The following is a 13,202-nucleotide window of genomic DNA, read 5'->3' as shown; positions in this document are numbered from 1 at the left end:
TTTCACAGACACGTCTCTATTTGACATCTTTTCATTTATCTTTTCTATCTTTTATTGCTTTTGTTCTTTTTATTTATTTGAAGTCGTCTTCTTTGTCCTTTTTTTATTCGAATCCCTTTTGCCCGATGCTTCCTTCTTATTCCTTTATTCAATTGTTAATAATGTCCTGTGTCCGTCAAAGCACTTTTAAACAAAGGTGCTACATAAATCAAGTTATTGATATTATCATTATCACCACAGGTTGCATTGTGAACACATAGACACTTCTATATGTTAAATATCCTCCACTTTAAAATATACAGTTACATATAATAATAAGATAAAATCTATATTTATAAGCGGCTCAGTTTATCCATCAGACTAAAGGTGTCGGAGTCACATCCAGTTCAGGAGCGAGGCTTCGTCCTCCATCATCTGGATGAAAACAGGCTCGAGAGGCTCAGGGGGACATTTCGAAATTTTGTCTTTATTGAGAAAGATAAGCACAGAAACATCAATTTCATCAGGCTTCACCATTAATCACATGAATCAGGATCCTTTTTTTATTTATACAAAACATTTACATCTAACAGTGCCTCACTCTAGAAATACATGACGTGATTATAAAAGGAACATCCACCACCGTGCGCTGATGGTCCAAACCCCCCCTCCCCCCCTCAGGTACCAGGCGTATCATCCATTATCATCACCAGTCTCAGTTACATTCATCATTATATCACACACCTCGGTGCAGCATCACAACAGTAAGATCAGCGTTTAATTAACAAGTGATTCAAAGGTTTGAATGGAAATTGATAATAGATGATGAGGAGAAACGATTGGATGTTGAGTGGAGGGGCGGAGGGAGACTCTGTATGTGTGTGTGTGTGTGTGGGGGGGGGGGGGGGGGGTGAACTGAAGAAGAAGAGAAGGGATGAGGGAGGGGAGAGAGGATGAAAGGATGAGGGTATAGGGATGAAGAGATGCATGTAGGTGTGAGGGAAGGAGGATGAAGGGATGAGGGAATGAGGATGAGGGTAGGGATGAAGGATGAAGAGATGCATGTAGGGGTGAGGGAAGGAGGATGAAGGGATAAGGGAATGAGGATGAGGGTAGGGATGAAGGATGAAGAGATGCATGTAGGGGTGAGGGAATGAGGATAAGGGAATGAGGATGAGGGTAGGGATGAAGGAAGGAAGTTTCTCTTTCTTTTTCCTCTTTCTCCAGGGAGAGAAAAGGGTGAGTTGAAGAATCTGAGACAAGCTGGGCGTGACCGTTTGACCGGTCACATGGTGATTAGAGGCGTGGTGGAGGCGTGACCCTGAAGTTAACTGGTCAACTCTTCTCTAAAGCTCAGATTAAAGTCAGGTGACCTCGGACGGGAGCAGGGCGGAGACTTCTTCATGTCACAAACTCCCCTGGTTGACGAGCACGTGTTCAGCTCATGCAGAAATGTAGAATCTAAAGCACTGCAGCAAAACTCCACACAACTCAAACCACGATGTTGAGACACACAAAGAAAATAAAAGACTACGTTTGATTTAAAAAAAAAATCACGCTTGATACCGAGTCTCGTCACCGAAGTCAGAGCCCTTACAGAAACACGACAGTTGACTTTTTATTCTTTCTGTTGAAGTTGTTCAATAGAATTGGAGACGACGTGTTTATCCTCTGCCACATACAGAACTATTTAAAACCACAGAGATTATATGATCATGAGAACGGGAGCTCAGGTTCGTGTTGTAAGGTTAATTACAGGAGCGAGGTTACGACTCCATCTCAAGAGATTTCTGACATTAGGATCTAGAACGATTAAACCTAAACGTGTTCCCCTCTACCTCTGCTCTCTAAAAGCCACTGCCGCTCCCCTCCACGTCATCCACCGTCACCGAGCGTTTACGCAGCACGGAGTTCCCCTTCCTGCCGCCCCTGGCCTGCAGTGGCAGCTTGGTCTGGCAAGGGGCGCGGTACTGAGGCAGGCCCGTCTTGGTGGTGTCCAGCTCCTCCGGGTCGTCCCGCTGAGCCCTGAGGGCGGCGATCACGTCCTTGTCTGATGGACTGAGGGTCAGGCAGCCGCAGGGGCGACCGCCGTCCCCCTCCACTCCCACGTCCTCTGGATCATCCTCCACCGTCATGAAGGCATCACCCCACAGGCTCTCGCAGAGATCCCTGCCGTGCTGGTACATCTACACACACACAATTTTTATGTTTATGAAATATGATCCTTTAGTATTACCTCATCATCAACAGTATTTTTTAAATGGAATGGAAATATAGATTCTTTGCAGGAGACGATCATTTCTGCATCAAGTTATCAGGAGCAGCAAGATTTAAAAACATTCAGGATATCAGGTACATTCAGATTTCACAGGTTAAAACTTCAGAACATTTCAGTGATCAGTTCGTGACGAGCCTCCGTCGTGCAGTGATGCAACACTATCTATAAGTTCATCATCTGATTTAACTGCATAAATCAAAGCTGCCGCTCGTGTCAGTCTCCTCGAATTCAACCCAGCGTCCCCACATTTCACACGCCCAAGTAACACACATATACCTGGACTGATGCTGAGTGACTGTAGTGGCAGTGACAAGAGTTTCAGGAGTTTCTTTAAATGACTCATCACATGTGATCTGTCACATTCATGTCGTTCGGCCTCTTGTTGCTTGTGAACAAGATACGACCCTGAAACGGATCCAAACCCCTTTACATACAGTCTATGATCCAAACTAATGGGAAAGGTCACCTCCAGCACCTCCGGTGTTCCCGTCTCACAGTAAAGACACTCTGAGGGAGAAACTTCAATTAGTGCTGAGATCGGCTTCATGAACTCTCCTCTCTAATGAGACACACACGAGGATTATTGCATTACGCTGCAGAAACACATCACAATTCAACATTTAAGCTGTTAAACTGTAAATAGGCCTCGACTCAGCTGGGAATGCTAATTAGTGAAGTTTCAGTGAGACACACACACACACACACACACACACTGTGCTTTTCTGGGTGTAAGCCTCGTTCTGTCCCTCCGGTGTCTGTCTCAGTCATTAGGATGTTCTGCAAAGCTCCTGCTATAGCTCACCAAACTTCCACGATACACCCCCCTCCCACACACACACACACACACACACACTGCATTTTCCGTCTCTCTTGCTTATTGCCGCACTTGCTGTTTGTGTATCGCTCTTAGTCTCTCTCTGTAGCTCGCCCCCACCGCTACGCCTGCTTCCGCTCATCCTCCTGTCTGTCGTGGGGATTAAGCCTGAGTCACACAGGGAGCTCAGAGAAGAAGAAGCTGTAATATATTTACAGGCTTGGAAGGACAAAGAGGATGAGTGCAATTTCTCTTCGCTGCATACACACCGTCTGTCTGGAGGCTCACACACACACACACACACACACACACACACACACACACCCACACAAACAAACAACACACTTGTTTTTTGTCTCCATAAAGACTTGTCCTCATAATGGGACTGTGTAAATAGATTTATGTCCCCAAAACATGAGGAAAACTTGGACCACATGCACGCACGCACACACACACACACACACACACATGCACACACAAATGCATGCACGCACACACACACACACAGACACTCCTCCCCCTGGCAGACATGATTTGCTGCCAGATCTAATTCAGTACAACAACAAGTGGCTTTAGACGACATGGTGCGATCCAATAAGTGTGATAGAGAAATTTCCCGGGGGCAGAGTTCTCGTCCCACCCAGTTCTCTCTCTCCCCCCCTCTCTCTGAGTAATATGACATCACACCTGGTGTACAGAGGGACGCCGAGAATAGGAGGTCGAGGTAAACACTTTAATCTTTTACAGCTTATAGCAATGATCTGCTGCAGTTACTCTCTTGGCCAAGGGTCAACTATTTATACGCAACAGAAGAAAGTAAATTATTTTCCTGGTTTGAGAAAATCTCCTGCATCATTTTACAGATTATTTTAAAAAAAAAATTACTTTCTTAGTAGTAGTATATAGCAGGTAGTACAAGCAGAACATAGATAGGTACTGATACTAGGACAACTATGTAAATACAATGCTAGAAGACAATATATTGGGCTGTAAAAGGGAAACAACTTATTTAAGGGTTACTTATTAATTCATCCAAAAACACATAAAGAAATATTACTCTGTGTTTTTCTTCCCGTTTAACAATCGGTATGTACCTGGTACGCAATACCAGTACGTAATACCTGGTACGAAATATATGTATTGCACTGTAATTGGCAGTGACTTCATGTGACCATTTCGCCTTCCTGTGACCATTAACCACTGGTTCTGATGCTGTGTGTGTTTTGGTGCCAGCGCCTGGCACAGACGTGGCCGCTCTTTGCAGATGTAACCTCATTCCCACAAAACCAGGAGCTCAACGAGTCTAACGCTGAGAGAAATCAGACCTTGGCTCACAAATAATGTTACCGACGAGTACAAAGAGAGAGTGAGACATGGAGTGCCAGAGGGATTTTTGCATGCTGTGTGTGTGTGTTTGTGTGTGTGTGTGTGTGTGTTTGTGTGTGTGCCTTTAAATATATTCACTTGTTTCTATGCAAATTAATATCTTCTGCATTCAGCATTTACAAATCCTCTCTGCATCTCGTTTTATTTATTCCACACACACACACACACACACACACCAATGTTTTGTTTCCATCAATATCCTTTTTATTTCCATCCCCTCTTGTTAATCACTTTCATTCTGCTCTTTTTAATCTTGTTTATTTTGTTTAAAATTAGCTTCAATCTCTGATTTTAAATTCTTTTAATTTTGTGACGTTGTTAATGTTGTAAAGCACCTTGAATCTAGCTCTGTATGAAATGTGCTTTCCAAATAAAACACTAAAGATTCTGCAAAAGGTTTAATGAGGATTGTTTCTTCTAAATCACAGTGACACTCCGGAGTTAATCATTTGAAAGCCTTGCACATCATCTTTAAATGCACGGTTGTGAGAGGTTTTAATGTGATGCTGTGTCCGTGTATATGTTCTGTGCAGCTCGTCTCAGCCGCGTTGAGCCACCGTGAAATCTCCCATCTCTGCCGGCTGAGGAGAAAACAAAATGAAGCTTCACTGCCGTGACCTCCAAAATGTTGCAAGAGGCGGGCGCTTGTTTGCAGAAGCTCTGAGAGGATATATGTATATATATATATATATAAATATGTGTGTGTGTGTATATATATATATATATATATATATATATATATATGTGCTGCTGTGATTCATTTGTTTTATATTCTGGGAACGTTTGAAAAGCTCAGTTGGAAAGCTACTTAAATCTGTTGGAGCTTATTTTGTGCCATTAGTGTCTCTGCATTTGTATGATAGACAGATAGATAGATAGATAGATAGATAGATAGATAGATAGATAGATAGATAGATAGATAGATAGATAGAGAGATAGATAGATAGATAGATAGATAGATAGATAGATAGATAGATAGAGGGATAGATGGATGTTGGGCTCAGCTGTTCTCCAGCCCCTCGGTCACTCTGTCTCTTTTTAAATCACACAGCTGACTCCTGTCCACTGATGCAAGACCGAGACCTTTTCATGCTTCAGCCTCAGCACTGCTGTTAACCCTTCGCTTACCTCACACTCCCTCGACCACCGACACTCAGACTCCGCGGTGACACAGTGTGTCCGACCTCGTGACTGAAACACGCAGCTCAGAGGTCACGATCGATTGGATTCAAAGCTCGACGCCTCCTGTGAAGCTCTTTTGAGCGACATGTGAAGAGGAGAAGTGACGATGACAAAGGATCACAGCCGCACCAGCCTACCTGCTGATACTGAACACAGGACCCGGTGCAGTTCTGTCCCCGGGGGTCTCTGGCCCAGTTACGAGCGCACGTCAAGTCCATCCTGCAGGCGTCAAACCTGGAGAGAGGTAGAGCTACGTCAAATAAATCAAATGATCCTTCAGCTGAATGTTTACTCAGGAAATTCATGACGTATATAATTACTTCTCTTTCTTGTTACAGTTACTACACTTTCATCTTAAACAGTTGAGATATAACGTCGTTGTCTTCAAAAGTAAAACAACAATGTTCGTTTTGTAGCAATTTCGCAGCAGATAAACCAGGTAGGATGAACGCAAAGTTTTTCGAATGTCCCATTGACTGTTTTTTCAAAAACGATGAACGCTGACTTCTGATGTAGATTCATATGGAAGCAGCTCGTACACGTGTGTTATTCACAATGTAGGAAAGGAAAGATAAAACAGAGGTGGAACACTTCGTCTCTCTGTCTGAGTTGAACTACACTCGTCTATTTAACATCACAGCAACACGAGCACTCACTCAACCACTGTTACACATATTTGTTGCCTCCTTCGTGAGAAAAGACTCTGGCCTAAGCTCGATGGATGCAACCTTGGTTTTTATCTGCGTCGTACAGTTTTATGCTGTTTATTGGACACTCTGTCTCAGCACGAATGACACCGAGCGCTGTCGACACAAAGACTCTACGTCCTTACGGGCGGAGGGGGGACAGATAAAATGATTTTGATTTAGCTTTGCTCAGGCAGGGTGTTTGTCAGCCTCACCAATCACGACAGAAGCTGTGGCAGAGCGGCACGGCCTGGATGTACGAGCGGCGGTGGGGGTGAGGCCAGCGGGCGGCATCGGGGGAGCAGCGGTAAAAGCAGGACACTCGCTTCAGGAAACCTTCGCACCTGAGGGAAGAGAGAGGGCGACAGGTTAGAGTGACGTTTAAACATCTGTTGACCGGGAGAGAAACAACCCCCCCCACAGGCAGCGAGGCCGATCACACAGGTAAACAAATGTTTTAACAACACAGTCTCTGGCCTCTAGATATCAGCTGTTGAAGATGGACGACATGACATCTCCCACAAAAGTGAAGCCGAAGTGTCTTGATCACCCCCTGGTGGCCGGCTGCAGAGTAGGTCATAAACCCCACCTCCGTGTTAGCAGAGGGGACGTGGACCAAAGTCAAAAGTCAAATAAAAGATGGTTTCTGTGATTTGAGGTATTTCTTTTTCACAGTGTTGAGTTTGTTTTCAATTAGTTATTCAATGCTAATGAAACGGGGTGAAACATCATGATTGACAGCTGAGACTGACTCGTAATTGGCCAAGCCTATGTATAGACAGGGCCTCGCTATAAGGCTCCACCCCCCCATTGCTGCAGCTCAGACTCTTCATGGCAGCGTCTGTATCCAGGATATATTTAAGATTCATTTCTGGACTATGGGATGAGTCGTCCTTCTTTCTATACAGTATTTACACATACAACAACAATATCAGTGTTTTTGTTCTCCACCAATTAAACGTTTCAGTATCATGATTTAATCACAAGCTTTCTTTTTGCTGAAAACTGCTGCAGCTAATGAAACAAGACCAGAAAGTAAATCGTTTAGTCACAATGAACCGTACGCTGCATTTATAAAATATGTACAAGCACATGAGGTGAACATTGAAGAGTCTGGATCAACTCGGTGAGACTCACTCGGAGCTCAGGGGTCCACACTTGTCCCAGGGATCGTTCTCGTTGCCGGTGGAGGGAGCGTGGGCGATGTCCTGGATGTTTTCTTCGGTGCAGCAGCTGTCTGTCGGCGGCGAGGACAGAGGAAACTTTTCAACCAGCTCTGACTCGTTTCTGTTGATGTGTTTTTCACCATTGCACGTGCAGCGTCACTTACTGTCAGCGTACAGGGCACAGTCCCTCAGGTGTGGCTCCGGGCTGGGCGAGGCCTTGTGTTTGCCGTCTTGAAGACATGTCCCCTCGGAGTGGGCTCCACCAATCAGAGCAGCCGCCAAATACACGCTGACCAATAACAGAGGGCGAGAGGTGACTTCCATCTCTGCAGAGTCTGGGGAGGAGTTCAGCACATTGGACAGCGGCACAATACAAACACAATACACACTCACTAATACACACACAATGTGATGAACACAAATCAGCCCCTATAGACACACACACACACACACACACACACACACACACACACACACACACCCACACACACACACACACACTCACACAGTCCCAGTGGTTCTCATGCCTCCTGTCATTAGTGGAGACAGTGAGTCGTCCAGCTCCGGCTGTTGCTCTCTGTGTGGTGACCCCGCAGACCGGGTGAGTCTAATTAGTTGGGACTGAGGCAGCGAGCTGAGATGGACGACATGCGTAGTTGTTTAATCTGACGGGCGACTGTCTGATCTGTTGGACGCGACCGTGTGGCCCTGGGCAGGTGCCAGCGTGGCCGGGATCTTACACAACGAGCCGAGCGAAGACACCTAAAACAACTTGTGTCTTCACTAATCATGAGTTTACTCTCACTTCCTCTTTTAAATGTTTACATCAGCAGATTATAAACAACACAAAACAGATACAAACTGCACACGACTGCGTCACTGTCATCGAATCGTGTAGCCTATAAAATGAATGCGAGGCCACAGGTGAAAACTTATTGCAGCTTAACTCTCATCAAGAGATGGAGTAAAGTAAAAAGCCAAAGCTCACATCACATACATTTTACTCAAAGATGGTCATTTTATTTCTTCATCACACTGAGAAGTTTGGTTTTACTTAATTATTTGATGCTATAAAACTCGTGACTGGTCGAGAGCTTGTTTAGACACGGACCTCGAAACCGACGCTCCATCGCTGATCAAGTTGTCCAGGTTTTTTCAACTATATTTTACTTTAACAATATTAAGTTGACTTTAAAAAGGAATGTGATTAATGCAGATTAATTCCTATCGCTAAAATGCTGCACAAAAAATAGAATTCACAACATGTTAGAAATAAAATGCATTTTTTTCCAAGGCTACACGCGTTTCGACATTAAAGGACAAAACCTGCTTTGGCAAAATGTGATTTAATCCATAGTTTGACCTGAAAAGAGTCAAGATCCAAGTGGAATCAGATTCTTTTGAGACCTCGTGAAAGACTTTACTGAGGTTTTAAATCAACCAATCAGAATTAGATCATTCTCAGAAGAGAAAAGATTCAAACAGATAAAAAATCACAAAGTTGTCACATACACGTCCTCGCTGAAAGCCCCTCTGTTGTGATGATGTCAGTCAGTGTCAGTGGGATCAGCTGTTTCCTGTCTTCTATCTGAGCAGCCGACGTTTGATCGTCAGTGTTTTTATTTACCTGTCACTGCAGAAGAAGATGCTCCGTCCTGATCAGTCTCCTCTTTGGTGAGTGACTGTTTTTCTCTCCGGCGTGTTGCTGTGAATCCTCAGTGCTCCAGTCTCCTCCTCTCCTCCTCTCTCCCTCCCTCTCTCTCGCTCTCTCTCCCTCTCTCTCTCTCTCTCTCTGTGTGTGTGTGTGTGCTGGCTGTGATCTCTGCTGCCCGGGGGCCGCTGCTCACTACTTTGTCACCGGTTTATCTGAAGGACATTTCACTCCCCACCACCAGGCAACTCAGCCCTCCCTCTGCCCCCACTCTGCCCCATGCTGGGAAGTCCTCTCTCTCTCTCCCTCTCTCTCTCCCTCTTTTGCACACACACACACACACATAGAAAGAGGCCTGTCTCCCTCCTTGTTAATCTCTCAATGAGATGTTTACCAAATCCTCCTTGGTGACAGCTTTCCCTTCCACTAGTCCGAGCACTAATAACACACCGCCGACAGAAACACTGAGAAAACACGTTGCACACATCTAAAGGCCTGAACTCCAGGAGCTCATGCGGGATGTGTTGCCCTTGACTTGAGAGGCTGGTTCACAGGTGGTGCTGAGTCACACCTGTCCTCTCTCTCTCTCTCTCTCTCTCTCTCTCTCTCTCTCGCTCACTGAGGTCAGGGCTTTTTGCCAGACGACAGGGTCAGAGCAGGATATAGCTGAGCTATAAAACTGCTGAGGACACATCTCTGTGGAACAAAACACCTCAAACAGCCCCACCGAGAAGCTGCTGCACGGTGCACAGCCAGAGTTTTCTGGATGCGGTGTTTATCTTGTCGCCTGTGTCCAGAGACGACATGTGGGTCACATGTGCACTGTCGCCATTGACGCTACCAAAAGGTGTAAACCCTTAAAGCATGTGATCAGCTCTCGGCAGCCGTGAAGTCTGAATGAGGTTAAATTGGCATGTGAGAGCGAGCGGTGAGTTTTTCCACCATGTGTGTATTATTGCGAACACACAAGCTTTTAATCTCACCTCCTCTCGGACCTGGTGGGCCAACCTAATCCCTGGCTCTCTCTCTCTCTCTCTCTCTCTCTCTCTCTCTCTCTCTCTCTCTCTCAAGGCACTTGGCCACAGAGGAACAGATGGAGAGCGTCTTGTGGCCTAGATACATTTGCCTAAAACCAAGACTGTGAAATTGGTGACATGCCGTAGACATGATTGGTTCTGGCGATGGAGCCGTGCAGGGACAGGAAAGGAGCAGACACATTGGCCATGCATCGCACAAACACGCGGACTGAGTGCGGATGAAATGGCCCCTCGGCGCAGATCGATGCCGCATGAGCTCCGAGGGAGGAAATGAGTGTTTCATAACTGCAGAGGGTCTTCACCACAGAGCACTTTATTTCTGGGGGTGAGAGCAGAGGAGTGAGAGGCAGACAAACAGCTCTCCTCCTGGTAATTAGAGGAGGAATAACGATATCCTTTGTGCAAGAGCTATTCAGGGAACAGAGAGAGGGAGGACAAAGCGGGCCGTCCCTGCTCTCTGTGTACCCTTGTTGTCGTTCTCATTTAACAGGGTTGGGTCACTGCCTGCATTCGGGCCTTACAGGCTGGCCCTCGGCTGGCAAACACTGTCACCCATCCTTGTCGACTCACTCAATGACAAACATTCATTTCCGCCATTTAGAGCTCCTTTGATTTGTGCCACTGACCTATTTCTCCAGGATGGCAGAGTCAGCGTTGCATGAAGTGTGGAAATAAAAGGTGAGAAGTGGAGAGCGTGTTTGAAAACTCTTCAGGGAGACAAGATGCGTCGTGTAGAGGCATTCCCGACTCAGAGCGCGTGTACGTCCCGAAAACACAAACAGGATTAGAAACTGTGACGCTCATCTCACCAACACCAACATTTAGAAAAAGCACCAAACTGACAGGGTGCATGAAAAAAACAATAGAATCAGCTCGAAGTCACACACGAGATAATTAAAGGAATAAATGGTTGAAATGTTTAAAAAGATGCTCAAACACTAGAATCAATCTCAGAAGAGCACAAACCTCCACTTATGAAATGTGAAGAAGTACTATGATCTGGATCTGCATTAAAACTCAAAGGCTTCTTCTGAGACTCAAACATCATCCTTCAAGTTTCGTGGAAATCGGTTCAGTTGTTATTGCGTAATCTTGTTCACAAAGAAACAAGCTACCAACAAACGGACCGAGGTGAAAACATAACCTTCTTGGCCGAGGTCATTAAAAAAAGTTCACTGAGCTGATTCATGTTCATGGTTGAGATGTTTAAAAGTAATAGATTAACAATTGAAATGTTAGATAAACGTATTGGATTAATAGTTGTATAAAGATAATGGATTAGAAGCTAAAATGTTAGCGAGGAGTAAAGGATGAATGTTTAAAATGATGCAGTGACACTTTGCTATGACTTGCAGACGTAAACATATGGTGTCAAAAGATCTGACATGTACCGAGGTGCAACGAGATCTTAAAACAATTTATAAAAGTTACCAGAAGCCAGTAAAGAGAAGTAACGTGCTTTCTTTTATCATCCATTCATTCAGCGAGAAGTCTGGCTGCTGCGACTCTGTCGACTCTCAGGCAGGTGAGGAGAGAAATACAACAACACAAACGGGAGGAAATCAAAAGTTTCTTCTGGATGAAAACATGCTGATCTTCCAAAAATCCACGTTAGTTTAATTAACAGCGTTAAATAAGAACTTATCTGGACACTGCCAATGTTTATGGGACTTCTGCTCTGACAGACATGGTTCTGGTTATTTTATTTTTGTTGTGTATTTGGTCTCTGTCAGCTGTAGTTTATCTCACCTCCCAACATTTAGCTGTGAAAAGAGAGCTGCTCTCAGGAAAAGGTCAAATCCAGTGACCTTTAAATTGGCACAAATGTCACTGGTCAAATACCAAATGTTTGTTGTTGCTAATTATGTTTTTTGCTCGGAAGAAAGTTCCAAATGTCACCAGGAGTCTGAGGCTTGTAGTTTGATAAGAATGTACAAAATTCCTTCATTACTTTCATGTTTAAATCTTTATTTTCTGTTGTTTTGTTCCTTTTTGTCCAAATGCACACGGAGGTTAGTTAACAGATCAGATGAGATCAATAAATTCAGTTTACAATCGTCTCACAGACACAAATTAATCAAACACACATGATCTCCAACCAACAGTCGAACAGGTCAACACTTTAAAATGACGTGAAATAAAATCTGAACTGTTCCATCTCCAGTCAGTCTCAGCAGTGTCTCTTCTTCACTGAGCCTGTGGTTGTTCAGAGAAGTTGTCTGAGTTCTCCCTCCTGTGGTCACACGGCAGCACTGCGTGTCTTTTCATTGTTATTCCTTCACGATCAAGACTTTACTTCAGAGCAGGAACCAGATTTAATCATTTTTCTTCTTGACGAGTCTTGACTCATCTCGTCCAGATTCTCCATCCAGCATGAAGTTGAAACGACAGATTTTGAAATCAAACCGTTCTAATCTGGATTTTCCTCGAGGCCGTTGATGTTCCTAGTTTCCATTTGGTCGTAGTCTTCGCTCCTGGTTGTTTTTCCCCATGTTCATCGTCAGGGTGGTGACGGCGTAGGTCGACAAAATCATGATGGTGCTCCCCACAAACTGCGACGAGGCCCCCGGCTTCCCGACAAACCTCCACCCTCTCCTCTGCAAGTGAGCATCTGCTGCCTCCACCGATTGAGAGACGCGCTCCATGTCTGCAGCTCCTTTGACTCCTGGAGGTGCTGATGTCAGTGTTTCTCTCAGGAGGAACTGTGACTGTGTGGAAGCTCAGAACAGCTGTGAACCTTTCTCCTCCAAACAGGAGGACTCTTTATCTGCTCGGCCTTGTTTCGCTCACGTCAAATCCCCGGAGTCAGCTGGGCGCCAAAGTACGTCAACAACACCTGTGTGAGGCAGAAAGAACCAGGCCTCGTGTCCCTGTGTGTGCAGGAGCGCAGGTACCAGTCAAATATAGAAGGAGCAGCCTGACCTCAGCTGTATTTCAGGTCCAAGGTCAGCGGCAAGTATTATTATTATTATTAACACCACTTCCTCTGAACATCAACGTGAACCTCACTGTGTTTTCATCTA

At 45.0% G+C, this 13,202-nt stretch overlaps 1 protein-coding gene across 2 annotated transcripts; it reads right to left on the bottom strand.

Moving 5' to 3' along the window:
* Positions 1-446: 446 nt before the first annotated feature.
* On the bottom strand, positions 447-9,341 carry rtbdn (retbindin). 2 transcript variants are annotated; one of them, XM_069525177.1, is made up of 6 exons: positions 9,004-9,341; positions 7,656-7,826; positions 7,463-7,562; positions 6,541-6,669; positions 5,777-5,873; positions 447-2,165 (listed from the first exon to the last, which is right to left on the bottom strand). In XM_069525177.1, exons 2-6 carry the CDS (start codon positions 7,813-7,815, stop codon positions 1,827-1,829), a joined length of 825 nt encoding a protein of 274 aa, XP_069381278.1. In that variant the 5' UTR covers positions 7,816-7,826; positions 9,004-9,341; the 3' UTR covers positions 447-1,826. The 2 variants fall into 2 exon arrangements, with proteins under 2 accessions (XP_069381278.1, XP_069381277.1); XM_069525176.1 differs by having other exon boundaries at positions 9,119-9,338.
* Between the last annotated feature and the right edge of the window lie 3,861 nt (positions 9,342-13,202).

The sequence above is a fragment of the Paralichthys olivaceus genome, chromosome 5, assembly GCF_024713975.1.
Source record: "Paralichthys olivaceus isolate ysfri-2021 chromosome 5, ASM2471397v2, whole genome shotgun sequence".
Taxonomy (NCBI): Eukaryota; Metazoa; Chordata; class Actinopteri; order Pleuronectiformes; family Paralichthyidae; genus Paralichthys; species Paralichthys olivaceus.
The sequence above is the reverse complement of the archived record's forward strand: the minus strand, read 5'-3'. Positions and strand labels throughout refer to the sequence as shown.